This window comes from Rattus norvegicus, chromosome 7 (genome assembly GCF_036323735.1).
Source record: "Rattus norvegicus strain BN/NHsdMcwi chromosome 7, GRCr8, whole genome shotgun sequence".
Lineage (NCBI taxonomy): Eukaryota > Metazoa > Chordata > Mammalia > Rodentia > Muridae > Rattus > Rattus norvegicus.
Window position 1 is genome coordinate 8968338 of NC_086025.1, and position 27010 is coordinate 8995347.

The window sequence follows — 27010 nt, forward strand, 5'->3', positions numbered from 1 at the left end:
GGTGTTTAAGACAGGGTCTCTCTGTGTAGCCCTAGCTATCCTGGAACTTACTTTGTAGACCAGGCTATCCTTGAACTCAGAGAGATACTCCTGCCTCTCCCTCCTGAGCGTTGGGATTAAAGATGCCACCGGGAACCCAACCAGGCATGCCTATATTAAGCTCTTACTGTATACTCATGGAGTCCTATGCTGAAATGGCTCAGCCCAGGTGGGATGTCAGGAGCACAGACTGACAGGCCCACCAGCTGAGGTTGGGGAGGCCCCTTGGAGGGGACCTACCCTACATGGCTCCTTTTGTTCCATAGCCCAGGCTGGCCTGGAATGTGCCATCCTCCTGCCTCAGCCTCCTGCCTCAGCCTCCTGAATGCTGAGGCTGACAGGCCACTAATGCTTGGTTGCTCCATGCTGTGTGCGACAAGGTCCCTGAGCCAAGAGACCTTTGCACAGCCATTTCTCGGTGGCCTACCTCAGTTTCCAGTCTGCTACTGGGCTCACGGACAGGAGGGTTTTGTGGGAGGGTGTGAGACAGGGCTGAGACAAGGAGGTCACAGGCACTAAAATAGTCAGGTAGGCTTTTAATTTGTATGTAAATTTGGTCTCACTCTTTTCTCCAGACACAAAAGGAGTCTGTGTGAGGAATTACCTATAAGGAAAAAAATGGTGCAGGCAATGTCTCTGAGTTCCAGAACAGCCAGGGCTGTTACACAGAGAAACCCTGTCTTCAAAAACCAAAAAAGAGAAACAGAAAGAAGGAAACAAAAAAAGGAAAATGTCAGGGCCTCGGACTGGCCCAGCCTTGCAGAAGACCCTTGTCTCTGTCCTCAGTATCATAGAAGCCAGGTAGAGTGGCCCAGACCTGGCATTCTAGCATCCAGGAGGTAGTGACTGGAGGATCAGGAATTCAAGGTCATCCTCTGCTATATACCAAGTTCAAGGCTTGTCTGGGCCACATGAGAACCTGTCTCAAAATCTTAATAAAGTGGAAGGACAGGTTGCAACCAGAACACTCCAGCCAAGGCAGGGGAGTTTTGAGTTTCAGCCTGGCCAAACCCTGTGTTGTACGACAGACATGTCACATGCACAGGTGGCCCAACTGCGGCAGAGGGAACTGCCCAGCCCACCAGCGTCACAGGTACTGCTCCTCCAGGTTAGTCCAGCCTCCAAAAGTTGGTTTGCACCGGCGGGTCCTTGAAGGCAATGGAGGTGCGGCGAGGGGCATAGGCAGGGTCCTCCTCCCCACGCCAGGCCAGGGCCAGCTGAAGATCCAGCTCTTCCAGGTCCTCCGCGGCCAAGCTGGCCCGCAGCTCTCGGGGACCTTCCTCCTGGTCAGGCTTAGGGCCAAAGGCCCAGTCTGCACGGACAAGTGGCTGGTGAGGGAGTGACTGACCACCTGGAACCGTGACCAAGCCCACCCCTTGGCCTGACCTTGGCCACGCCCACCCTCAGCCAGGAGCTCCATCCCATGCCACTCCACTCGTGACCTCAGCCCAGGAAAGATTCGAAGGGAGGGTGGCTCACCAGCCAGGTCATGAGCTAGATCTTTGATGAGGTGACCAACAATGGCGTAGGCCACGGCTACCACCAGGATGGCAGCCATCAGCAGATACAGGGCATAGCGAGGCAGGCGGATGGTGTCCAGCGCGGGCGGCCGGTATTCCTCATACATCGGAGGGGCTGGGCTCCAGTCCTCGGCCTCTCTTTCATCCAATGATCCTGCCATAGCTGGGACACCTTCAACAGAAGCCTGAGGGAGGTGACCCACACACGGGAGTATTAGGGGATGAGCTAAAAGGATTAGGACGGCTCCTCCAGGCCATCTGTTGGGATCAGTGGCGAATCTCTGGTCCCCTCAGCAGAAGTGACGCTTATATCCACACTGACCCTGGAGGCTTTGGAGGTCAAAACTCTCTGCCCAGGCACAGGCCAGGCAGGGTGCTCACCTGTGCAAAGAAGACTCTGGGGCAACCGGGACCCTGGTACTCTCGGGGAGCATGCAGGGGGCTCCTGTCGCTATGGCCGACCAAACCATGGAGGGGCAGAGTGGGGACTGTGCAGGTTGGATAGGGCTGGGTGGGATCCATGGGTAACTGCAGGCAGAACGGACTGTGCTCAAGGGCGTCCCATAGCGGCCACTATGGGGAAGGATGGTGAAGAGGGTAGGGGTAGGTGGGTGCAATGGCCTCTTGCAGGGCCTTAGGAGGGAGCCCTGGGAAGTTCTAGAAGCAACAGGAGCCAGACGAGGGCAGCCTGAGTATGCCGAGAGAGACGGGATTCAAACCCCATTTCTGTGGGTGGTTCAGCGGGATTCAAATCTCATTTCTGAGGGTGGTTTTCAGTGCTATGGCTGTCCCGGCTCTGGTCTGGTAGATTTCCTCACAGCAAGGGGTTGGTCATCACAGGACAGCTAAGCCCACATACACTGCCTCTGGCTTCAAGGGTTCAGTCATCCCATATAAGCCCAGCATTCAGGGGCAGCAGGGCACTGTAGGGGCACGAACACCAGATGGTGGTCTTTGCAATCTGTAACATGAGTTTCACGCCCCAAGAATCTCAGGCAGAGGAGAGAGAAAGACAGGACTGGAGGGGGAGAGAGGGCTAGGCTAAGGGTCAGACCAAGAAAAAGCAAAGCCAGGGGTCAGGGAGGGGTCATGTTCCCAGGAGGCGGAGGATCAGCCAGGTCAGATGGTGTCAGGGAAGGTAGGAAAGGATGACGGGGAGAAATGGGAGGCAAGGACATTTGAGTCTGGAGTGAGTGAAAACTTAAGTGAGGAGACTTGGCAACCTCACTGTGCTGAGCACAAAGTGACCAGCCAGGAAGAGTGCCACCCAGGAGACTAAGGCAAGAAGATTGCCATGAATTTGGCTAGCCTGGGCTACACATTGCACCCTCCAATTTAAAAAAAAAAATTTTTTTTTTTGGTTCTTTTTTTTTCCGGAGCTGGGGACCGAACCCGGGGCCTTGCACTTCCTAGGTAAGTGCTCTACCACTGAGCTAAATCCCCAGCCCCTAAGAAAAGAAAAATTAAGCTAAACATGATTCTCACCTGCTATCAAAGGCAGTGAGGGAGACCAAGATTCATCTTTGCTACACATCAGGTTGGAGTTCAAGGCCAGCCTGGGCTACATAAGACCCAGCCCGGAGAGGAACAAAGACCAAGAGCTAGCTCATTGGTCAGAGCACTGGATGCTCTTGCACCCAGGTTTGATTCCCAGGGCCCACATGTCTAAAGAGCATACATAGGGCTAGCTCAGGCTAAGGTTCTCATCATGCAACTGTGAGGACCTGAACTCACATCCTGCAATCTATGGAAAAGCCAGGCCTGGTGGCCATAAGTGTAACCTCAGCACTGGGGTGACTGAGACAGGAGGATGATCTTGGTAAGTGATTCAGCAAGCTCTTGAGAGAGATGTCTCAGGTAAGTAAAGTGAACAAAACTAGTCCATCAAAAGTGCCCAGGTGTCACCGATGCTGACCGACCGCTGGCCCTCAGCAGGTCAGCCATAGTGGCAAACCAGACTCAAAAATGGGTGCATACATGCTGGCCACACCCCCTTCCTGGGAAGAGCACAGAAGGCGTGGGAGGGCAGGGGCCACTGGGCAGGTGACATCATGTGCATGGGTATGACACCTGAGTCCCAGACCTTGGACGCTGGCACAGATGGCTGTGGGCTGCTGGGTTCTGTGTCAAAAACACTTATGGAAGAGATGGACGGGGTCCGGGGAACTGGGTGCCCCAGCTAACGTGGAATTGTGGGAGCCTCGATGGGAATCCACAATAAGGACTCTTAGCTGTACCACTGAACCCCTTTCTCTGTGCCCCACCAAAGGCCATGCCCCTGTCCCCACAAAGCAGGAGCCAGCACTTGTGAGAAATAACATTTTATTCATGCAGCACCCTGGAACTGGCTTGTGCTCCCTGCTTGACCCAGATGTGAGGTGCGCCCCCCCACGCCTGACCCCTATGGACTCAGAACCATCACCCCTGCCCCAGGCCCCACAACTTTCCCCACAGCTTCCTGAGCTGAGTCATTCCTAATGCCCGCAAGCTTCTGCACTGCCATCTGTGCTAGTGTGGAGGGTGCGAGGGACAGAATCACAGAGCAGACAGCATGGGGTGGCACTGCCCACCAGCACCCAGCAGGGCAGGTACACAGAGTGGAAAGCAAGGCCCCTCCCTTGGCTACTTGCTCCCTAATCTAGATGGGAGGCACAGCCAGCAGAGGCCACACAGTCCATGTGGCCAGGGCCGTGGTGGGTGGGGGAGGCAGCCTATCACAGGACAGGTGATAGTCCCAGCAGGTGACCAGGTGCCGGGCAGAGTCCTGGGTGCTGCTGGGTGAGCCGGGTGCCATGTCAGGGCGGTGGCCTCAGGCGCTCGAGCCCATCTGCGTACTGGAAGTCCTGGCCATTTTCATACTCATACATGTCCAGTGCTACCTCGCAGCTCTCCCGCACCACTCGCTCAGGGTCCGTGATGTACTCCCGCAGTGCAGCCAGGCAGGCAGGCCTGGCGATGGCACCCAGGGCCTCTGCGCACTCATGTCGTACCATGGGGCTCTCAGTGGTCCGTGCCAATGTGGCTGCCAGTTCAGACACGGCTGCTTCGTGCTGCAGCTGACCCAGCACATAGCCCACCTCGTGTCGGAAGAGCGCACTGCCACACTTCAGGCCTGTGAGGTAAGGGCCGAGAAAACAGGGTAAGGACAGGCAGGCAGAAAAGGGCAGATGCCCAGGGCGAGCCCCCCAGGGTCTGTGTGGAGCACCTGGATGGGGAGGAGGTGGCCCCTGGGAGTCAAAGCTGCCCCTCAGGCTGCACAAGAGACCACCCAGGTCTGGGGCTAGGGTTCAACCTCACCTTCAGCCAGGGCCAAGGCAGCCTCCTTGCCACCCACATTGCGCAGGGCAAACATGGCACGGTACCGCTCGAAGAGTGGCTGCGCCTCATCCAGCAGGGTCTCCCGCAGCCGCCCCACATCACCTTCTGCCGCAGGGGGTGCAGGATCTACTGAGAGGTAGGGTCCTGCACATGTGGCCTCCCCCGGGTGCTGCTGCAGCCACTCTAGACGCCTAACGGCGAGCTGGCACGTCTCAGCCACCTGCAAGTAGCAGAGAGAGGGAGCTATGGTCCCTATGTGGAGGGCACGTCTTGCCAGTCATTGTCCTCACAGGCTTATGGCTAAGCCAGGTGGAGTGGCCTTAGACCACAGACCAAAGAGTGGCATGAGTGGGCACTGGGGAGACCTGGGGGACACAAGGCAGTCTGTGCAAAGGCCCCGGGGCTGGACATCGCAGGAAAAGCAAGGAAAAAGGCAGGGGACAGACTCGTGCCCGGGAGCCCATACATTAGGACTGAGGCAGAGAGCAGAGGGGAGCCCAGCAGGTACAATACACATAGCCTGCCCTCACACACTGAAGTATTACTCTGCCGTGAAAAGGAGGAGCGAGGCTCCGACAGCGTAGCATAGATCAACCTTTGGAACATGGTGCTCAGTGAGACACAGGACATAAAAGACTACAATGCAGACTCCATGACTGGAATGTACAGAACGGGGGTACAAGGGTAGATTTTTGGGTGTAGGGTGGGTAAGGGGAGCACATGAGGCTCTGCCCACCTTCCCTGACCTCACCCCTCCATCTCTAGAGCAACCTTTGTCAGGAGCTTGTCCTGGCAGAGATGGACCAGTCAGAGTTTCCTCACCTCAACCACTGGGTCGGTGGAATACTGCTTCAGGAGGCCTAGAACTTTCGGGTTACCAATCGCCCCCAGTGCTTCCCCTGAGGAGACAAATCAGTAGGAAGGAGCTTGCGCGATGCCCAGCACCTCAGTGCTCCCTCAGGCCACGGCTAGGCCTACAGTCTCTGAGCTGGCCTGCTGGGCCTACAGCCATCCACCCCAGACGGTGCCCGGGGTGGAGTTGAGAAGTCATCACTAGACAAAGCAAACAGACTTTGGGCCAAGAGGGACAGAGTGTGCCAAGGCCCTGAAGCCAGGAACGGGTTGGCATGGAAGCCAGCTCAGAAGCCCAAGCTCTGCTGTTGGACGTGGGTGGTTGCTCGGTTTGCCACCCATAGCCCTGTGCGGGGCTCCCATCTTCCGCAGGACCTCCCTGAAGCTGCACCCAGCCGTGCCCCAGGGACAGACATGAACACACCACTGGGCTGCTCTTACTCACCTGCCTCATGACGCACCATGGGCTCCTGGTTCCTGTCCTGTAGGACGGACACCAGCACAGGGATGGCTCGTGGGTCCCTCATCTGGCCCAGGCAGTAGGCTAGCTCGTGCTTCAGAAGGGCAGAGCTGTCCTCAAAGCCTCGGCTGATCCAGGAGATAGCATCGGGGCCACCAAGTCCCCGCAGGGTAAACAGGGCACGGAAGCGGGCCTGCAGGGGCTGCGTGGAGTCCACTAGGGTTTTCCCTATGGCCTCTACCTCCTGTTCTGTTACCATGGCAAGCCTCCCAGCGGGTCCAGGTCCTCAGCAGTAAAAACCTGCTGTAGAAAAAGAAGGAGGGGGCTGGGGATTTAGCTCAGTGGAGGGGCTGGGGATTTAGCTCAGTGGTAGAGCGCTTACCTAGGAAGCGCAAGGCCCTGGGTTCGGTCCCCAGCTCCGAAAAAAAGAACCAAAAAAAAAAAAAAAAAAAAAAAAAGAAGGAGAAGACCCAGGCTGGAGAGATGGCTCAGCGGTTAAGAGCACTGACTGCTCTTCCAGAGGTCCTGAGTTCAATTCCCAGCAACCACATGGTGGCTCATGACCACCTGTAATGAGATCTGATGCCCTCTTCTGGTGCATCTGAAGACAGCTACAGTGTACTCATATATAATAAATGAATAAATCTTAAAGAAAAAAAAAAAGGAGAAGACCCATGCTATGGAACACACCTACATAACTGCCGTTCCAGCCCCAGGGCTAAGACAGAAGGATCCCGAGTTCCAGTCCACAGAACTTTCTCCACATCCACCACCCTCCACCAAGGTGTGTGTGGGGGTGGGGGTGAGCAGAGCACTCTTCAAGGCCATCTTGGTTTTTGGCATCGGCTTCACAATCCAGAGCGGCCCATGGTTTTTGCTGTGCAGTTCAAGTAAGTTACTTTCTGTCTCTGGGCCTCAGGTTCAATGGCTTCTCCCCTATGTATCTGCCACAAGCTCCACACATTGCCCAGAGAGGCACGAACAGAAGTCAGGCCCTGGGCATGCAGACCTAGCCCTAAATCATGTTCCCCATTGGGAGGGATCTCCCCACCCCAACCAGTGACCTCCCCTCCTGGACTCAACCCTGAAACTGAGAATGCATTCCTTCAGGACAGCTCGGATGATCTAGAAACTCTGTCAGTTGTAAAATGGATCTCATCCCTGCCCAGAGTGACTCTCAACACCTTACTACTGGGGCTTCCCTGTAGCCCTCAAATCCCATTGGGATACACTTCGTCCTTCCTCTCTTCCCTCTGAACTTCTTCCTGTTCCTGACTTTGCACAGCTTTTACCCTGTGCGTGACCCCACGCAGGATAGCACACCCACAATGACAGGTGTTTTCTTTCCCGGATGAATTAAGTGGAACCAGACGTACAAGAGGGCGCGACCCTGTCAGCCAGCTAAACACTAGTAAAGACGACAGCAGACGCATACATAACACACTGGACTAACAGGCTGTGGTAAACTAGAAGGCATTCTGGGCTCTAGTGTCATCCTCGGGCCCTGGGTTTAATGAGGCAGGTATGACTGCCTCACCATGGACCCCATAAGACAGTCACACCTTGGGGTTGGGGATTTAGCTCAGTGGTAGAGCGCTTGCCTAGGAAGCGCAAGGCCCCAGCTCCGAAAAAAAGAACCAAAAAAAAAAAAAAAAAAAAAAAGACAGTCACACCTTGAAAATGGAATTAATCAACAAACATGAAGCAGGTCCACCGGAACTGGCAGCCACTGTGCGGCAGTAAGACCACCTCCCAGGGTTGGGGATTTAGCTCAGTGGTAGCCCAAGGCCCTGGGTTCGGTCCTCAGCTCCGGGGAAAAAAAAAAAAAAGACCACCTCCCGATTTACCTATATCAACAACAGAGGAGACCAAATATCTTGTGGGTCCAAGAGTGCGGCCCATTAGAAGTATGGGGCTTCCCTCTAATTCAAAAAGGCTCCAGGGCTGGGCAGGCCCGAGAAGAGGAGGCTGACCAGGAAGATAACCGGTCCCAGGAGATCTTGTCCCCAAATACTTAGGCTGAGTGATTACGCGCGGGCCGGGCCTGCACGAAGCCCCAGTTCACCCTAGCATCTGGCAAGCCCCTCACAGGCGGCAAACCTGAGCACCGGATAGGAAGAGGCTAGAGTTCGGGGCCATTCGTAGTTACACAGTGTGTTGGAGGCTAGCCTGGGCTACATGATACCCTGTGTCAAATACGCAAGTAAAAAAGGGCAAAGTCGTCCAATTCCCTTCGGAAACCCTGACGGTGCCCTGACGTCCCCACACCGGCAATCCCTGCGCGCCCGGGCAGAGAGTACCTCAGAACGGAAGCTCCCCGAAGGCACTTCCGGCACTGCTTACCCTGCTTTCGACTATAAGGACTGGTCACTGAGCTCTGGTCACTCGGGACAGGTAGAAGCGGGTCGCGGCCACAGCTCCGAGAACAAGTCAGCTGACGAACCTCGCGCACCGTCCGCTGGGCGCCGCCATCTTGGTGGCCACGTGATCAGACGGGGCGGAACCATCGCCGCGACTAGGGGTGTTCAAAGACAGAGCGATACGGCAGCGACGCCTCGGGACTGTCCTAAAAGCCGGAGAAGCGACTTCCGGTTTTCCTCCGGAAGAAGTCTTTCCGACTTTCCCCCATAGAGAAAAGAAAATGGTATTATCCTATTCAAAGAGCAACAGCGACGATCCCCACAGAACGTGCGCAGGTTCTAATAGGCGTGGCGGTGTTCTAGAAGGCGGCGGCCAGAGGTCTGTGGGACCAAACAAATGGAGAAAAAGAAATAAAATAGGAGTTCTGGGACTGGAGAGTGGCTCAGTGGTTAAGAGCACAAACTGCTCTTCCAGAGGTCCTGAGTTCAAATTCCAACGACCAACCATCTGTAATAGGGTCTGATGCCGCCCTCTTCTGGTGTGTCTGAGGACAGCTACAGTGTACTCACATAAATATTAAAAAAAACAAGAGGTTGGGGATTTAGCTTAGTGGTAGAGCGCTTGCCTAGGCCCTGGGTTCAGTTCTGAGCTCCGGAGTTCTGAGCAATCTCAGCAGTGAGGGCACTTGCAGTCAATTTGAGGACATGAGTTCGATCCTGGGGAGCCACAGGCTATATGGCAGTGACATGACCATAAAATCGAAGTTTAAAATTTTAGGGGTTGGGGATTTAGCTCAGTGGTAGAGCGCTTGCCTAGGAAGCGCAAGGCCCTGGGTTCAATCCCCAGCTCCGAAAAAAAGAACCAAAAAAAAATTTTTTTTAAATATGTGTGTGGAAATAAATATCATGAAGTTCACTAATTTTTTAACGATTTATTTTACATGCACGGGTTTTGCCTGGACGTGTGTTTATGTGAGGGCTTCAGATCCCCTGAGAGTTGTGAGTCACCATGTGGGTGGCTGGGAACTGAACCTGGGTCCTCTGGAAGAGCAGCCAGTACACTTGACCACTGAGCATGTCTCCAGTCCCATGAAGTCCATTATCACAGAATTAATTTGTGGTAAAAATGTCTTAAAAATAAAAATGAAGACAAAAATAGGCTGTGTATTATCAGAATGCTACCTGGAAGGAAGCCTGTTATTATATAGGCTTGTATGATACATGTATATAAATGTAGAAAATGCAAATGTGAGTAGACAGGATAAAAATACACAATGCAAGCCACCATGTGGGTGCTGGGATTTGAACTCCGAACCTCTGGAAGAGCAGTCAGTGCTCTAACCACTGAGCCATCTCTCCAGCCCCAAAATACACAATGCATATGCCCAAAAATACAAAGTAAAATGAACATTAGACTGGAAATGAATTTTTTTAAGAATTATTTATTTTATGAATGTGAATACACTGTAGCTGTCTTCAGACACACCAGGAGAGGGCATCTGATCCCATTACAGATGGTTGTGAGCCACCATGTGGTTGCTGGGAATTGAACTCAGGACCTCTGAAAGAACAGTCAATGCTCTTTTTTTTTTTTTTTATAAGATTTATTTATTTTACGCATACAAGTACACTGTAGCTGTCTTCAGACCAGAAGAGGGCATCTGATCCCTTTACAGATGGTTGTGAGCCACCATGTGGTTGCTGAGAGTTGAACTCAGGGCCTCTGGAAGAGCAGTCAGTGCTCTTAACCGCTGAGCCATCTCTCCAGCCCACAGTCAATGCTCTTAACCACTGAGCCATCTCTCCAGCCCCGGAAATTAATTTTTAAAACATTTAATAACTGGGCACGCTGCCTCACATCTTTAAATCACAGCACTTGGGAGGCAGAGGCAGGTGGAGCTGTGTGAGTTCGAGGCCAGGTCTACACAAGTTCCAGCTAGAACTATACAGTAAAAACCTGCCTTAAAATATCAGTGAAAACCCCATCCACGCTGAGCTGCAGCTCTTTTATAGACAGTCCTCCATGGGCAAGCAGTGTGGGTGGGAAAGCACAGTGGAGTTGGCACTGCCAGGCCCAGATGCACCTTCTCATTTCTTGGTTGGATTTTTCCTTTGGATGCTTGTTGTTGAGACCAGCATCTTGCTCTGCAGACCAGGGCTGGCCTCCAACATGGGACACTGCTCCTGAGTCCTGGGACCACAGATCACAAATGTCCACCTACATCCTGTGGGCTCTGAAAGCTGGCTTTCCCAGGTGAGGTGTGTGCGGAGGCAGGAGAATGCCAGGAACACACTGGCCCACCGGCCTGCTCCAATGGGTGAGCCCCAGGTCGAGTGAGAGACCAGTTCTCAAAACATAAGACAGAGAGCTTGAAGAAATGCCTCCATCCATGCCCGGCACATGCATAGAATAAATAACAAACATGGCCGCAGGAACAGACAGCACTGGTACCTTTGCCACAAGGCACAGCGCCAACGAATGTTTACAGCTTCAGGAAAGGCTGTGGTTGCTGGAGCAGATCGCAGGATCGGGTGATACCAGGTGTGATCCAGCCCCCCATACCAGCCAATGGGAAGGGATGGACCCAGGGGTGTAGGAAGCAGATATGAACTCAGAATGAGGCTGGTGTGCCAGACCTTGGCGTACTGCCGAGGCCGCCCTGGGAGTAACTGATACCAAAAAATACTGCCCAGGACCCAGAAACGATGACTTCAGCAGCTTTTCGGTGGTGGTGATAAGTCCATCATCCGTGAGGCTACAGGCCCGTCTCCCCTCAGAGGAGTTTTTCTGCTTCACCAGCTCGTGTTGGTTAGCTAGTAGTGGATAACTTGTGGCTCCATCACCCCTGTCTTTGTAAAGACAAGACAGTTTTGTTAGCCCAGCAGTGGACACCCCACCTTTAATCCCAGCACTCGGAGGCAAAGGCAGGCTCTTAACTTTGAGGTCAGCCTGGTCTACAAAGTGAATGCAGGACAGCCAGGCCTAAAAACAGTAACCCCTGATCTGAAAACAAAACAAAGAGAAAAGTGGGGTTTGTTGTTGAAATGACCCCTATGTCTCTTCCTGCTCCAGGGCCCTGTAGGATCACAAGCCTGTGTCACTGAGATTGGCTGCTTGGCTCTGTTATCATTTTATTTTTACATTTATGGGCAGATTGCATATGCCAAGGTGCCATGTGCAGAAGTCAGCTCCTCTTTCCACTGTGTGTGTTCTGAGGATTGAATTCAGGTTCCTTAGCTTGGTCTCACTGGCCCCGTGACTTGAAATCTGAACTCCTGTCTCATGTTTGCAGAGCAAACATGTTACCCACTGTGCCACTGCCCACACCTCAAAATTTAATACAATTTTTCATCTACTTATGTTTTGACGCCAGAGCCAGGTGGTGAGGGCTGTGCCCCTCTGCAGCCCACACAGGCTGGCCTGTAGCCATGCATTTGCTGAGATCTCCCTGCACACGTTCGGTGGACCCCAGGGCCTGCAGGTGCTCTGCAAGTTGCTACCTGGGGGCATCATCTGTGCACCCCCAGCAGGCTGGTGCAGGCTTCTCCATCACCACATCCAGTTCCCCTGGAGTTATGGACGGTTTTGAGTTGCCACGTGGCTGCTGCGAGTTGAACCCGGGTCCTCTGCAAGAGCCAATGTTACAGAATCCCTGCGCCGTTAACCCAGCCCATGTGGAGCTCCTGATCCTTCTGGCTCCATTTCCCAGTTCTGAGATGACTCATGACCTCCACGCTGCCTGGTTTGTATGGAGCTAATGGTGTAGGTAAGGGTCCAGACTTGGCCTAAAAGCACATTTTATTTTTTGTTGGGTGCTGAGCAAAGAACCTCGTTCATGTTGGGCAAACACTCCCATCGAGCTATATTTCCAGTTGTATTATTTGAAATCTTTAAATGCTCATCTCTTCTATATGCTCGTGTGTGTGCATACCACAACACTCCTGTGGAGGCCAACCAGAAAGGAGTTCATTCTCTCCTGCCTCCACCTGGACCTGGGACTGAACTTCCACACTTCAGGCTTGGCTGGAAGCCCCTTTACCAGCTCCTTCCTTATTTTGAGCCAGGGTCTCCCTGAAGGCCCTAACTTCTCACCTGAACCTCCTTCAGCCTCTGGCACCCATGAATTTACTTCTTGTCTCTACTGAGCAGTGTCCTTTCGGATCCCTCTGCTTCATAACCCATTAGATCCCTGACCTTTTTCATGGCTGTGTTATGTTCCCCTGCAGGAATAGGGCTTGCTCCCTTCTTCAGTGGGTGGGCACTAGATTGTGAATAAAGGGGCATCCACCTTCCTGTAGGAGGTTCTGAGTGGGTGGCTGCCCTTGCAGAGGCCTGTTCCACTTCTCTTGCTTTGGCTGTGGATATCACAACTTGCCTGTCCGGTAAGGGGGATGGCCCAGCTTCCTCCAGAGTCTTGCAGTAGGCTTTGTTTTGTTTTGGTATTATGTTGGACTTGAATGGACCCCACAGGAAGAATATTCAGCCACAGAATCTGAGACTGAGATTGCTGTGTATGCTAAACACCAGAGGCCCTAAACACCACGACCCCTTCCTGCTTTGTCCACTCAGCTCAGCCCAAAACTCACCCTTTGCCCTGTACGTATGCAATTTTTTTTTTAAAGTTCTACTTGTGCCAGTCGGTGGTGGTGCATGCTTTTGATCCCAGCTCTTGGGAGGTAGAGGCAGGCAGATCTTTGAGTTTGATGCCAGCCTGGTCTGCAGAGCAAGTTCTAGGACAGGGCTACCCCAAGAGACACTAACTCAAAAAAACAAAAATTGAACAACAAACAACAACAAACCAACCCTATTTGTTTAGTGTGTGTCATTTAGCCAGGGGCTGGTACATGTGTGCTGTGGGATGGTCAGAGTTATACCTTGCAGGAGTTGGTTCTCGCCCTCTACTAAGTGGCTCTAGATATTGAACTGGGCTCCAGTTGGCTTGGCTGCGATCACTCTACGTTTTGAACCATCCCAATGAGCCGAACATGTATCGTTTTGAACCAGGACCCTCTTGAGGTTTGTTTCCAGCTGTCATCATTTGGGCCTCTGTACTCAGGGGCACGATAAATAGTTTTTGAAGTCGGAGATAGTTGTCTTACAGTCATTCTAGTAATGCGGAAGTTGAGGCTGGAGGATTGCTTCCAGCTCGAGGCTAGCCTGGCTAGAGAGAGAGGCATCACGAAAAATTAAAACAATAAATGCACAGTAACCAGCAGCGTCCCTGGGGGAGTCACCTGATTGTTGAGTGAATCAAAGCTTCAGGGAGACGCGCCCCATTTCTTCCCCAAACTGGAGCCACGCCTTCCTCCGAGTCCAGGTATTCGTGTCCACCCCCACCTTCCCCCATTCACTCTTGGTCTCCAGCTTCCCGGACAGCTCTTCGGACCACGGTTGCCCGGGGCAACGAGTGCCGCCTCGCTTCCTGTATTGATTTAAATCCTGAAGGACGTCCCATACTCCCGAGCTGCTCCGCGCTGGGGCGCGCAGGCGCAGCTGTACAGGGTGGGCGCGAGCACGGCAGGGGTGGGCGTGTCTAGGGGGCGTATCCTCAAGGAACAGGGGCAGAGGCGGTGCGGGGGCGTGTCCCGAGAGAGGCGTTGGTTAGTCGAGGGGCGTGGCTTCGGCTCAGGGCACAGGGGGTTGGCGGGGAGAGCCGTGCGTGGTGGGCGGTGAGCGGGGACTGAGGGCGTGGCTTGTTCTAGGAAAACCTTGGCTGCGCTAGGGGGAGGGTCCAGGGGGCGTGGCCTAGGCGCGGTGTTGCGCTGGGCGGCGGGGCCGGTCGCGGGCGCGCGCGCGGCCTGCGGGACAGACGGGGGGAGGGAGTCGGGTTGCCGCTGAGTGCCGCCATATTAGCCACCGCGGAGGCCGGGGGATTCCCGTGAGCGGCGGCGGCGGGGCCTGGCGCAGCGGCGGAGCCTCGAACGGGCGCGGCGTGTTCCTGAGACCAGCGGGAACCGGCGGGAGCCGGCTGGCGACCGGAGCGAGGCAGGTGAGGACAAGGGTGACTCGGGGACCCGCCCCCTAGCCGACCCCTTCCTTCTCAGAGGCTCCAGTGCCGCCTGACCCTGAACCCCACATTCCAGCGACCACCAGCTCGGTCCGGACCCCGCCAGCTCTCTGAGTCTGTCAGAGAGTCCTCCATCCCCAGAGCTCTACTCTGAGCCGTGCTCCCGGAATCCAGGGCACCACCCATACTGCTCCTCGGAACCCCAGAATGCAAACCCATCTTCCAGATGAGTCCCTGCGTCACCCCAACCCTGAGTCCCCTCACCTGGCAACCTCGCCTTGACCTCGCCCTGTCCATCACAGCAATCATCCCCAGAGCCTTGTTCTGAACACAGCAATGTACAAATCCAAGACATTCCACATGTTGCTACTCAGGACCCTAAGTCAGGCTCCTTGCACCCCCAAATCCAAGTTACCCTTACTATTTCCACCAAAACCCCACAATGGAGATGAGGTCCTGAGTCAGATCCCAGAGCCGTCTGTCCCCAATGACCTCACCCTGTCTGTCATCAACACTATTCTTTTGAGCTATATATCCCATTTTGGGAATTCTTCCCCATGCTGATCACCCAAGACTCTACAACTGCAAACCTTTCACCTACACCCTATTGACTTCCGAATGTAAATCCCCCTGCCTCAGATGCTCCCTCCATCCAAACTGGGGTCTGAGTCAACCTCCAGAGCCCAGGAATCTCACATCTGGCAGTCCCCTGTGGAAGGGATTGTGGACTAAATTTGCCATGTAACACCCAGTGGTTCAGCCAACAACCAGGTCTCATCTCAGGGGAGACATGGTCAGAAACCACAGATATTCTGTGTCCCCAAACCCACCATATGCTCTGAACCTCCACTCTGTGTCTCCAAATGCAAGTCCAGGTCCCTCCATCCTCTATCCCTGAGTCAAAGCCATTGTCCCCTACAAAGCCCTCAAATCACCCCACCAGCTTCACTTGTCTCCAAGCTATAAGCCTGGGACTAACCCCTGTAGGGTATTCCCTTCCTACCCTACTCCTCCAATTCACTCCTAGTTGACAGCACCTGGTGGGAAGGATGCCCTCCACCCATCCTGTGTGAGAGGTGACCTCATTCCTCTGGCTGCTGAGTCCCAATCCTAGCTCCTTCCTGCAGTTTGAATGAGCGTGATTTCCCAGTGAAGATTCACCCAGAACAGACACCACCTCTGGCTCTGGGGATCAGGACTTGGAAAGGGAGTTTGGCGGCTCTGGCTCTCATGGGGCTGGGAAAGCATGTGTTGTAAATATTAATGGAGTTCTCAGGTGTGGATTTGGTACTTGAGGAATTTAGCCCATGGCTTATGGGTCACTGGCTTGTTTAAGGGTGTCTTCTCTTTGCCAGTACTAGCCCTTTGCTTCCTTCTGATAGAGGGTCAGGAGCTAAGTGCACTGCAGGAGTCTTGGTGTTTTATTTCCTGGTTCTGGGCCTGAAACCTAAGGCACATGGCTTAAAAGAGAGAGGTCACTAATGAGCCTCAGCCCCTTACTGGGAGATTCTAGGCAGGGGCTCCACCCCCGACCACGCCCAATGCCTTCTTTACCTTTAAATTTTGTTTTTAAAACTGTATGTGGGTGCTGGGCTGAAGTGATTTATGTGGAGGCAAAGGCAGGTGGATCTCTGAGTTCAAGGCCAGCCTGGTCTACGGAGTGAGGTCCAGGACAGCCAGAATTGCACAGAGAAACCCTGTCTGGAAAAAACAAAACAAAAACAATGTATGTGTGGCTTTTTGGTTATTTTTATGTGTATGGGTATGTTTCATGCATGTATGTCTGGGTACCACATTTGTGCCTGATGCTGGTAGAGACTGGAAAAGGGTGTCAGATCCCCTGGAACTGAAGTTAAAAACAGCCTTGAGCTGCTTTGTAGGTGCTAGGGATTGAACTCAGGACCTCTGGAAGAGCAGTCAGTGCTCTTAACCACTGAGCCATCTCTCCAGCCGTAAGGCTGTGTTTATTTTTTGTGTATAAGTGTGTATCTGTGTGTCTGTATGTTTGCCCCTGGCATGCAGTGCCCATAGAAGCCCACCCGGGTGCCGTGTCCTACGCCTGGAGCTGCAGGTGGTTCTGAGTCGCTTAGTATGGGTTCTGGGAACCAAACCTGGGCTCTTGGCATGTGGTCTTTATGGTTGAGCCATCTCTCTAGCCCCATTTTTAAATCGTGTGTGTGTGTGTGTGTGTGTGTGTGTGTGTGTGTGTGTGTGTGTGTGTTTCTAGGTTTCTCTCAGGCAGGATCTGACTCTGGGGCTTTGGACCACAGAGACTTTCAGTTCTGGGTTATGTAGAAAGAGTGGGCTCTGTGGTCCTCTGAAGCCTGTGAAGATCTGAGAAAGGGGCTTGGAATTTTAGAAACTGGCAAATCCTGGGAGTGCGTGGCCTGTCTGCTGGGACCGAGTGCTGTGTGGGGAGCAGTCCAGAGCCTCTGCTGCTCCCTTGTGGCAGATTCCTGCCACACAGTCAAGGTCCAGGACAACATTTCCCTGCCTCAGCCTCCTGCTTGCCACTTGGCCTTTCTTTAGCGATTAGGTGCGGTCTGTGGCCCCATACCCGAAAGTTGTACATTTTTGGCTGGTTGGTTTGTTTTGAGACACGGTTTCTCTGTGTAGCCCCGGCTGTCCTGGAACTCATTCTGTAGACCAGGCTGGCCTCCAACTCACAGAGATCCACCCGCCTCTGCCTCCCAAGTACTGGGATCAAAAGCATGTGTTATCACTGCCCAACTTGTAGGGGGTTTTGTTTTGCTTTTAAGATTTATTTTTTATTTCGTGTGTGTGTGTGTGTCTGTGTGTGTGTGTCTGTGTCTGTGTATGTCTGTCTGAGGCCAGAGAGGATGTTGGATGCTCCAGAGCTGGTCTTAGAGGTGATCCTCCACTACGGCAGCGTGTGCTGACTCAGCGCTCGCGCTCTCTCTCTCTCTCTCTCTCTCTCTCTCTAAGTGTGTGTGTGTGTGTGTGTGTGTGTGTGTGTGTGTGTGTGTGTGTGTCTGCACCCACTTGTCTCTGTGTGCGTGTTGTCAGACGGAGCCTGCAGAGGTGAATTCTCTCTGTCCACCTCATGGGCCACTGGGCTGCAGCTCAGGCCTGTAGGCTTGGCTGCAGTTGCCTTCCAGACCGTCTCCCAGCCGGCTTTTCTGGGTCTTCTTTTTTTTTCTTTTCTTTTCTTTTTTTTCGGAGCTGGGGACTGAACCCAGGGCCTTGCGCTTCCTAGGCAAGCACTCTACCACTGAGCTAAATCCCCAACCCCCTGGGTCTTCTTTCTAACCACAGTCTCAGTGTAGCTCAGCCTGAGACACTCAACAGTCCTCCTGCCTTAGCCTCCCATGTGCCAGGTGGCAGGTGTCCCTGGCCCCACAAAGGCTGTGGGGGTGAGCTGCTGTGTCCCTGCCCACCTGGGACTCTGTCTTCACCGGCCTTGCCTTTAGGAAAGTTGATTTTTATTAATTTTTGTTTAGATTTTTATCTGCTTAATGCAGATAACATTCTCACGTCCCACATTTTATTAAAATGGACAATCGTGGTTTTTATGTGTTCACCGGTATCTAGTTCTGTGATTCACTCTACTGGGTGCTACCCCAGCCTCCAGAGCGTAGGAGCCTACTTCTGGTCTGAACTAGAAGTTTCCTGTTATGGTTTCCCTGGTCCATGTCCCTGGAGTCTGGGGATAGACCTGGGCCATGTCCCTGGAGTCTGGGGATAGACCTGGGCCATGTCCCTGGAGTCTGGGGATAGACCTGGGCCATGTCCCTGGAGTCTGGGGATAGACCTGGGCCATGTCCCTGGAGTCTGGGGATAGACCTGGGCCATGTCCCTGGGGGCTGGGATGGACCTGGGCCATGTCCCTGGGGGCTGGGATGGACCTGGGCCATGTCCCTGGGGGCTGGGATGGCAGCAGGCTTTGATCATCTGCTCTGCCCTGAGCTGTAGCTAAGCCCCCTCCCTCCCTGTTCTAGGACTGCCACCCCCAAGGTGGCAACATAAGGAAAAGGTAACACACATTGTTACTCTTGCTGAGTTGTTCTTTTCCATCCCATCCTAGCACAGAGGCAGGACCCAGGCCACCACATAGACAGCATCCTCTAGCCCTGTGCCTGCCATAAGGAATCTGGGGGTATAGTGTGTGAGGTTTTCACACACAGTTGGCATACATGAATGATGCCCTGGTCACATGGAGAACAGTGGCAGGGGTCTCTCCCCCATGGGCCAGCTCGGTAGGATGTGAGGTCAGCTAGAACCTGCCTGGCTGGGACAGGGTGCGACCTCTTGGTGCAGGAGTACATGGGTGTATGTATGCAGACTGGGAGTTCTCTTGCACCCTGGGCCTTGGTCAGACTGCAGACACCTGAGCAGCTGTAGTACCCCTGGGGTCCCTGGCTGAATGGGGCTGTCAGGATCTCCCTCTGCTGGTCTCCATGGCTAGAAGGTGGCTTTGAGGGAGTAGAAGGCTAACTTGGAGCCTGTTAGGGGCCTGTGTCACTGGGAAATCCCTTCCTTTGACACCTGAGGGTATCTGGAGACTACAGGCCCTTGTCAACAATAAATTCTGTGGGACATCTGATCCAAGGTCACACATGGGAGGGGCCCTGTGTCCAGGCACCCCCCAGATGGGCAGTGCTAGAGGAGCTGACCGCAGACTCCAGGCCGCAGCTCTGTCCTCTCACGGCTCAGCTCCTCAGAACCCCTGTCACTGTGTGTGCCAGGCTGACAGCTCTACAGCCAGACCATATCCCTGTGCTGGTCTCCCATGGCTGGAAGGTGGCTGTTGCAGCCGTGGCAAGGGAAGAGTGGGGTGAAGAGGCCCAGTGCGTTGCTGTGTGCCTGGGTGGCAGTGTTGCCAGGGTGTCGGGGGCAGCTGACCGCCAACACTGGGGTACCTTGAGCAGTCTCTGCTGCCCTCATTGGTAGTGTTCCTGATTCCAGAAACATGCATGCCTGTTGGGACTCAGGGTGTTCATGACATGGAGTGGGTAGAGGCCAGGAATGCAACTCAGTACCCTGCAGGGCCCACCAAGCCCCATAGAAAGTGATATGGGCCTGAGGCTACAGTGCAGCACACTGAGTCCCCACACATGGCTATGGGTGGGAGCTCTCCTTCAGGTCCTTGACACACTAGCTGTGGGGACCAGTTTTTCATGATCTGTGGCCTCTGGAAGGAGTGACCAGTGGTTGCAGGCCAGGTGGGCTGAACTTGCTTCCTCAGGGAGCTTCCTGGTAGCAGGGGCGGGAGGGCCAAGCAAAAGCACAGGTGCACAGTGGAAATGGGCGGCTGGGCCCTGGCTCCCACTAGCAGTCTAGGGCAGGCACAAACTGACAGCCCATCACATCCGTGGCCTCACTTCCTAGTGTGCTTGGGCCCAGCTGGGTACTAAGTACTGCTAGTAGCTTCCTCAGTGTCCTGTGACACAGCAGGAGAGGGCCTGGTGACACTGACACACACAGGAAGGTGTAGGACCCAGTGCTGCTGAAGGCTCTGTCCTCTCAGAGTCAGCTTCTCACCTACAGTGACAAGGTGACACGTCTGAACAGGCCCCCAGCCTTTTGCTGTCCTGGCTTTGTGTCCTCTAGGTGTAAGCAATCTAGCTAGTGTACCTGAGGATGGACTTGAACTCATGATCCTCCAGGGAGCTGAGGCTGGAGGATCACGAGTTCCAGTGTCAAGGACACTGTGTCAAGGACAGTGGGTGGATAGAGTGGTGGGCATGGTCCCTATCATGGAGCCCACCTTGTGTGACATTTCTGTCTTGGTCCCTCATTGAGCACGATGTTCTTGAGGTCACATTAGTGCATGTAGATGGACCTGCTGTGTGTCTGTCCATTCCTGTCCTCCGCCCCTGAGCCTGCAGGGTTTTGTGTGCACTTCCTGGGTCACATTCTTTGACTGTTGAAGGGACTGGGCAGAGAAGGTGCTGGCTCCAGGGAGGCTGGAGGCCGGTGTTGAGTACAAGCTTCAGTGTGGGAAGGGAGTGGATGTTCTAGAGAAGGAGCTGGAGCCCATCTCTTGCTTCTGCCTTTGTGTTTCTCTCTAGTCAGTATACTCAACCTTGGGTTCATGCCCAGAGGGGTCTGTGGTGGTGACTGGGGGCCGGGGGTGGGGTGGGGTGGAGGTGTGTGTATGCACACACGCTCATGAGATGTGGGGCGGGGCAGGTAGGAGGGTGGGAAGAAGCTGAAGCCCTGGAGCCCTGAATTGGATACTGTGCTATCAAATAGTACCTGCAGCCTATGGGCTGAGCAAAGCGCTGGCCACGGCCTCTGCTGTGGCTGACCTCGCTCTCCCATCTCAAGTGTAAACATGAGCACCAAAGATCATCAGCCACAGTTGCTCCTGTTGCCAAAGGAGTCCCCAGTCCCCCCTTCAGTCATGACTGGACACTGGCCCCACCTCTCTCTAGGGACTGAGCCTCACCACACATACAGCATGATGGGCTGGCCTAGGACCCTGATGAAATGTCAGAACCAGGATGGAACCCACACCCACCCACCCATATCTCCTCTTCAGGCTAAGGGATGCTGAGTACTTGGCTGATATGGTGACATATACCTGAGGCAGGACAAGCAATATTTCAGGGTTATCCTTGGCTACACAGAGGGTTGGAGACCAGCCTGAGCTGCATGAGACTTTGTCTCAAAAATAGTAAGTCAGGCAGTAGTGGTTTAACCCAGCACTCAGGAGGCAGAGGCAGAGGCAGGTGTTTGAGTTCAAGGCCAGCCTGTTCTACAGAGCAAGTTTCAGGACAGCCAGGGCTACACAGAGAAACCCTGTGTCTCAAAACAGCAACGAAAGATTTACAAGAAAAGTGCAGCCTGGCCTTCCCCATTGTTGTGTCCCAGAGGCCTGGACTTGTCTTGTGTTTCTGCCCACCCACAGGCTACCCTCGCAGGCTAACCTCGGCTGCGGGCCCCGCCCCGCCTGCCCGCCTGCCATGGACCAGGACTATGAGCGACGGCTCCTGCGACAGATCATCATCCAAAATGAGAACACCGTGCCGTGTGTAAGTGACAGGCCATCCTGTTAAGTCCCCCAGAACAACATCACCTGTAGATCCTGACTCTGTCCAAGGGGCACTCTAGGGGCCTGCATTCCACTTGAAGGTCACCCCCACTAAATCCCAAACCCTTCACAGGTCTCAGAGATGCGGAGAACCCTGACACCAGCCAACTCCCCAGTGTCCTCTCCCAGCAAGCATGGTGACCGCTTCATCCCCTCGCGGGCCGGGGCCAACTGGAGCGTAAACTTCCATAGGATCAATGTGAGTACCAGGCAGGGCACTGAACTGTTGCCCTGAGGAGGGGACAGCGTCATGTTGAGATGTCCTCTCTCATAGGAAAATGAGAAGTCCCCCAGCCAGAACCGCAAAGCCAAGGATGCCACCTCAGACAACGGCAAAGGTGAGGGGTTGGCCCCATCCCTTCCCACAAACCCCTGGCAGCTAGTCTGGCCTCCCCCTGGGTGCCCCCCTCTGCATATCCCACCCACCTTAAGCCCCGCCCCATGGAGACACACCCACCCCTTACAGATGGCCTTGCTTACTCCGCACTGCTGAAGAATGAGCTGCTGGGTGCCGGCATCGAGAAGGTGCAGGACCCACAGACAGAGGATCGGCGGCTGCAGCCATCCACCCCAGAGCACAAGGGTCTCTTTACGGTGAGCCAGGCGGCAGCCACTGACCCTCAAGGCTGGGGTCCTGTCTATTCTGTCCTTTCTGCTGCTTCCACCCTGTCTGTGTCAGCTTTGGGGTGCTCATGGTTCCCCAAGTCATGAGACCGCAGAAGCCACTCAACCCAGTTTCCTACCCCCAGTATTCCCTCAGCAGCAAGCGCTCGAGTCCAGATGATGGCAACGACGTGTCCCCATATTCTCTATCCCCAGTTAGCAACAAAAGGTAAGCCAGGGCTGGGTCCCGAAGTATCCTGGACTGGCGGTGGGGTACCGGGTCTAGGGGGGCAAAAGCGGCAGCCTACTATCCTCACAGTCAGAAGCTGCTGCGGTCGCCTCGGAAGCCCACGCGCAAGATTTCCAAGATTCCCTTCAAGGTGCTGGACGCGCCAGAGCTTCAGGACGACTTCTACCTCAACCTGGTGGACTGGTCCTCCCTCAATGTGCTCAGCGTGGGGCTAGGCACCTGCGTGTACCTGTGGAGCGCATGCACCAGCCAGGTGGGCACCCAGGCACCCGTGCTCCTCCTTGGGGGTCTGACCAGTACAGCAGCCAGTGCAACACAGGGCCAGGCCTTTCAGGGGTGTACCCAGGAGGGCGCAGCCCACATGCCCCTCACTCTAACAGTAGGTTTAGGTGGGGTCCTATATCTGCTCTGCCACAGGGCTCCGATGCTCAGGGAGGCGGAATGCCAGAAGTTTGACAGTTACAGCACTGGGCGGGTGTGAGCAGTAGGGAAGCCGCGGGACAGGGCTCTGGGGATGGGGAAGCACAGTCTGAGGTGGGGGACCGCCAGAGCTGGCTCGGGGGTCCCTGGGCCTGCAAGGAGGCTGGGATTGTTGTATTCTCAGTCTCTTCGGCATTCAGGTGCCACAGAAGAGCTGAGAATGGAGTGGGGGGCCGCGGGGGCCAAAGGGGAAAGGAGGGAGTTCCAGCTGGCCCCATAGGGGGGTCTGGGGGGGTTAGTCCTTGTGGCCGTGGCTGGGAGAACAGGGAGGCCTTCTCTGTGGCTCCCCACGGCAGATCCTGATGAAGAGACAGTCCGTGGTTATGAGACATTATTTATTGTCATGGCAGAAAGTGGATGAGTAAAACTACCCCACTTCTCAGAGTGAGCCTGAGACTAAATACCTTTTGCAGGGAGGAGTGTCTGGGAAGGAAAGTTCATTAGCTAACCCTCCAGGCCTTTGGGTACCTCATAAGAAAGATCTGTCTTGGGGTTGGGGATTTAGCTCAGTGGTAGAGCGCTTGGCAAGCGCAAGGCCCTGGGTTAGGTCCCCAGCTCCGAAAAAAATTAAAAAAAAAAAAAAAAAAAAAAAGAAAGATCGGTCTTGAGCCTATGTGACCTGTGGTCACATCCTCTACCTGTTGGAGGGGCTTGGGGTGTTGCCCTTTCATACTCATGGCCACAAATCTGTGGAGGGCTGACCAGTTTCCTGAGAACGGGCAACACGCCTCCCATCCCTTCAGGGTCTCCGGGGTCTCTAGCCCCCGGAACCAGGCTGCCTTTCACAGCCCCATATCTAACCTCCTGCCAACAGGTGACCCGGCTCTGTGACCTCTCCGTAGAAGGGGACTCAGTGACTTCCGTGGGCTGGTCTGAGCGGGTGAGTGTAGAGGGCTGGGTTCTGGGGCCACCTCCCCCCCAACCCCCCATGGCAGAGCCCAGATGACTAAGTATGGCTGCTTACTGTCCCTAGTGTGCTCAGGTGTACACACCACACTGTCTAGCCACACCTCAGCCTTTTTTTTTGAGACTGTGCTGGTCCTACTGCAGCCCGACTCCTGGATGGAAGTGTGGCCTGCCCCAGCTGGAGCTGGAGCAGTGCTGCCTGAGTGGTGACGGACTGCCACTTTTGTGACCAGGAGACTCCACTGCTAGAAACACTGGGGAGAGTTTGAGCAAAGCAGCTTGTAGAGGCAGCCTGTAACCCAGCATTCCAGAGGCTGAGGCTGGAGGATTGTCCTTAGTTTGAGGTCAGCCTGGGCTCAATTTTGAGTGTGTGGCTAGCCTGGAATACTGAGTGAGCCCTTGTTTTAAAAAGCAAAACGAGGGGTTGGGGATTTAGCTCAGTGGTAGACGCTTGCCTAGGAAGCGCAAAGCCCTGGGTTCGGTCCCCAGCTTCGTAGAAAAGAAAAAAAAAAAAAAAAAGAAAAAGCAAAACGACAGAATGAGCTTACAGAGATAGCCCTGAGTCTCTGTGGAGGGTGAGCTGGGTGAGCTGCTCTACCATGCCCACCTGATGGACACCTGCCACACTGTCACCCTAGGGGAACCTGGTGGCAGTCGGCACACATAAGGGCTTCGTGCAGATCTGGGATGCTGCCGCTGGCAAGAAGCTATCTGTGCTGGAGGGACACACAGCGCGCGTGGGTGAGCATCCAGCCTCCCCAGCTGCGTCCCCGGGCCCCAGCCTTGGAGCAGGACACAGCTAACCTGCTGTTACCCTGTAGGGGCGCTGGCCTGGAATGCTGACCAGCTGTCATCCGGTAGCCGGGACCGCATGATCCTGCAACGGGACATCCGCACACCAGCACTGCAGTCAGAGCGGCGGCTGCAAGGCCATCGACAGGAAGTATGCGGCCTGAAGTGGTCCACAGACCACCAGCTGCTCGCCTCGGGGGGCAATGACAACAAGGTAGGGCTGTGTCCCCCAAGCTCCTGCTAGAACCGGGGACAGGCATATGTGACCTGATGCCCCCAAGGGAAAGGGTGGGTTTACAGGGTGCACAGAGGTCATGGCCTGGGTATTGGAAACTTGTATGTCGGGGGTCATCTTGAGGACTTTGTCCCTAGAGCTGGCCTGGAGGTGTGCGCATGCCTCTGGGTTGTGCCTGCCTTGCATCCTTGGTCCCTGAATGGGCCTTGGTCATAGCCCTGCCCTGCCCTGCAGCTGCTCGTGTGGAACCACTCAAGTCTAAGCCCTGTGCAGCAGTACACGGAGCACCTGGCAGCCGTGAAGGCTATTGCCTGGTCACCACACCAGCATGGACTGCTGGCCTCTGGTGGTGGCACTGCCGACCGCTGCATCCGGTTCTGGAACACTCTGACAGGCCAGCCTCTGCAGTGCATTGACACAGGCTCACAAGTGTGCAACCTGGCCTGGTCCAAGCATGCCAACGAGCTGGTAAGTGCACAGTGGGTGTGGGGAGGATGAAGAAACTGCCCAGAGCAGTCTGAGCCTGTGGGAGCATGGGGCTGAGACCCTGCCTGCTGCCTGTGTACTGTGTGATGTCAGCCTGGGCGGAGGAATAGGCAGTGCAGGCCACAGCATGTGTCCTGGTCAGTCCCATCTCTGAGGCAGCAGGGGCCTCCAGACTCCATTGAGGGAAGCCCACAGGGAATCCCCAGGTCCTCTGAGCCCTGATGCTCCTCCTCTAGGTGAGCACACATGGCTACTCACAGAACCAGATCCTCGTGTGGAAGTACCCGTCCCTTACACAGGTGGCCAAGCTCACTGGCCACTCGTATCGTGTCCTCTACCTGGTGAGTGTTGGCCACTGTCACTGTCAGCATCCTGGGGCTCCATGTGGCAGGCCTTGCTGGGAAGGTCAACATCAGCCTAGCCTTCCTGCTGTCATAGTAGAAGCCACCACTAACAACCCACAGTTTGGGAAGTGGGGAGTCCCATCTACTAGACCTCACTCCACAGGGTACAGGCCTCCATACCATACCAGTTTCAGTGTCTCCTGCCTGGGTGCAGAAGCTGCCTGTTGGAGCTGGAAAATAGCCAGGGCCCTTATGTCTCTTCTATAGGCCATGTCCCCTGACGGGGAGGCCATCGTCACTGGAGCTGGAGATGAGACCCTTCGGTTCTGGAACGTCTTCAGCAAGACACGCTCTACAAAGGTAACATGGCTGGGTGGGTGGTGGCCACACTTGCCCACCTGCTATTGCACCCCTGGGCACCCTAGCACACAGTCACTTGTGTCCCCTGTCTGCAGGAATCCGTGTCTGTGCTCAACCTCTTTACCCGGATCCGATAGACCCGCAGGCGGGATGCACGGCCCCATGGGCAGAGATGGAGTAGCCAGCATGCATGGGCCCTGCTGTACCTACCGTTCCCAGACGCATCTGGCGGGCGGGAGTCGGGCCGGAGACCCCAGAGTCTCATTAAATGCCTCATTGGGAGCTGTGGAGCCAGTGTCTGGGACAGGGACGTGGGGACCCTCAGCCAGATGGACACTTGCTACTTGTTACCACTGCCCAAGCCATATTGGACACAGCTGAGCAGGAGGCCGAGATCCCATCAAACCCCCAAACCCAGTGTCACCTGGGGACCCATGGACTGGAGCCGTTATGCCCCTCCCTGTAGCTACCCCAGGACACCCAAGCCAGAGAACATCCTGGGAGGCAGTGGCAGGGACCTGCTTCTCTTGCCCTGGGACACTAAGTGCGTTGACTCTGATTGCGTTGCCACCTTGTGTCTGTCTGCACCTCCTGTGACCCCTTCCCTGGTGTCACCCTGCCCTGTCCTCAGCCAGCTACTTTGCCTTGTCCAACTCTTCTTGGCCTCCTTTAAGCTTCCTAGGCCTTCCTGTCTTCAGACCCCATTTCTCCTGCCCCTCCTTACCTGGGCATCCATCCCCAGTATGGTGGTGGCCCATGGCGTGTGCACGTGTATATATATGTATTTGTGACACCTTGGGGTCTGTCTTGTGTGTTTTGTTGCATTGTCCCAAAATTGCTGATGGCTGGAGAAGCCACTGGGACACAGGTCATTATGGTGTTGGCTGCCTGCAGCCTAGGGGAGTCACAGCCTCAGGTGGCTTCTCCTGGCTTCATGAGG

The 27010-nt window shown here is 54.8% G+C and overlaps 3 protein-coding genes across 3 annotated transcripts; 1 reads left to right on the top strand and 2 right to left on the bottom strand.

Annotated features, from left to right (window-relative positions):
* Positions 1-555: 555 nt before the first annotated feature.
* Positions 556-1786, bottom strand: Smim44 (small integral membrane protein 44). The gene is made up of 2 exons (NM_001408772.1): positions 1519-1786; positions 556-1351 (listed from the first exon to the last, which is right to left on the bottom strand). Exons 1-2 carry the CDS (start codon positions 1718-1720, stop codon positions 1149-1151), a joined length of 405 nt encoding a protein of 134 aa, NP_001395701.1. The 5' UTR covers positions 1721-1786; the 3' UTR covers positions 556-1148.
* Positions 1787-3864: 2078 nt separating this feature from the next.
* On the bottom strand, positions 3865-8688 carry Dohh (deoxyhypusine hydroxylase). Its single transcript, NM_001025006.2, has 5 exons — positions 8533-8688; positions 6175-6492; positions 5700-5776; positions 4857-5097; positions 3865-4671 (listed from the first exon to the last, which is right to left on the bottom strand). The coding sequence occupies exons 2-5, from the start codon at positions 6446-6448 to the stop codon at positions 4355-4357; spliced, it is 909 nt and encodes a 302-aa protein (NP_001020177.1). The 5' UTR covers positions 6449-6492; positions 8533-8688; the 3' UTR covers positions 3865-4354.
* Positions 8689-14427: 5739 nt separating this feature from the next.
* Fzr1 (fizzy and cell division cycle 20 related 1) lies at positions 14428-26352 on the top strand. Its single transcript, NM_001108074.2, is given in 14 exon segments — positions 14428-14539; positions 21432-21555; positions 21688-21813; positions 21889-21952; positions 22081-22208; positions 22364-22446; positions 22537-22720; positions 23762-23827; positions 24492-24594; positions 24675-24859; positions 25115-25348; positions 25603-25707; positions 25978-26070; positions 26166-26352. Coding segments are annotated over 13 exon segments (1482 nt in total). The 5' UTR covers positions 14428-14539; positions 21432-21486; the 3' UTR covers positions 26208-26352.
* The last annotated feature ends 658 nt before the right edge of the window (positions 26353-27010 follow it).

Coding starts and splice junctions, on each gene's coding strand:
- Dohh (NM_001025006.2), bottom strand. CDS start 6,448: ATGGTAACAGAACAGGAGGTAGAGGCCATAGGGAAAACCCTAGTGGAC. Junction 5,777..6,174: donor CATGGTGCGTCATGAGGCAG/GTGAGTAAGAGC, acceptor TTGTCTCCTCAG/GGGAAGCACTGGGGGCGATT. Junction 5,098..5,699: donor CCACCGACCCAGTGGTTGAG/GTGAGGAAACTC, acceptor TGCTACTTGCAG/GTGGCTGAGACGTGCCAGCT.
- Smim44 (NM_001408772.1), bottom strand. CDS start 1,720: ATGGCAGGATCATTGGATGAAAGAGAGGCCGAGGACTGGAGCCCAGCC. Junction 1,352..1,518: donor TCTAGCTCATGACCTGGCTG/GTGAGCCACCCT, acceptor TTGTCCGTGCAG/ACTGGGCCTTTGGCCCTAAG.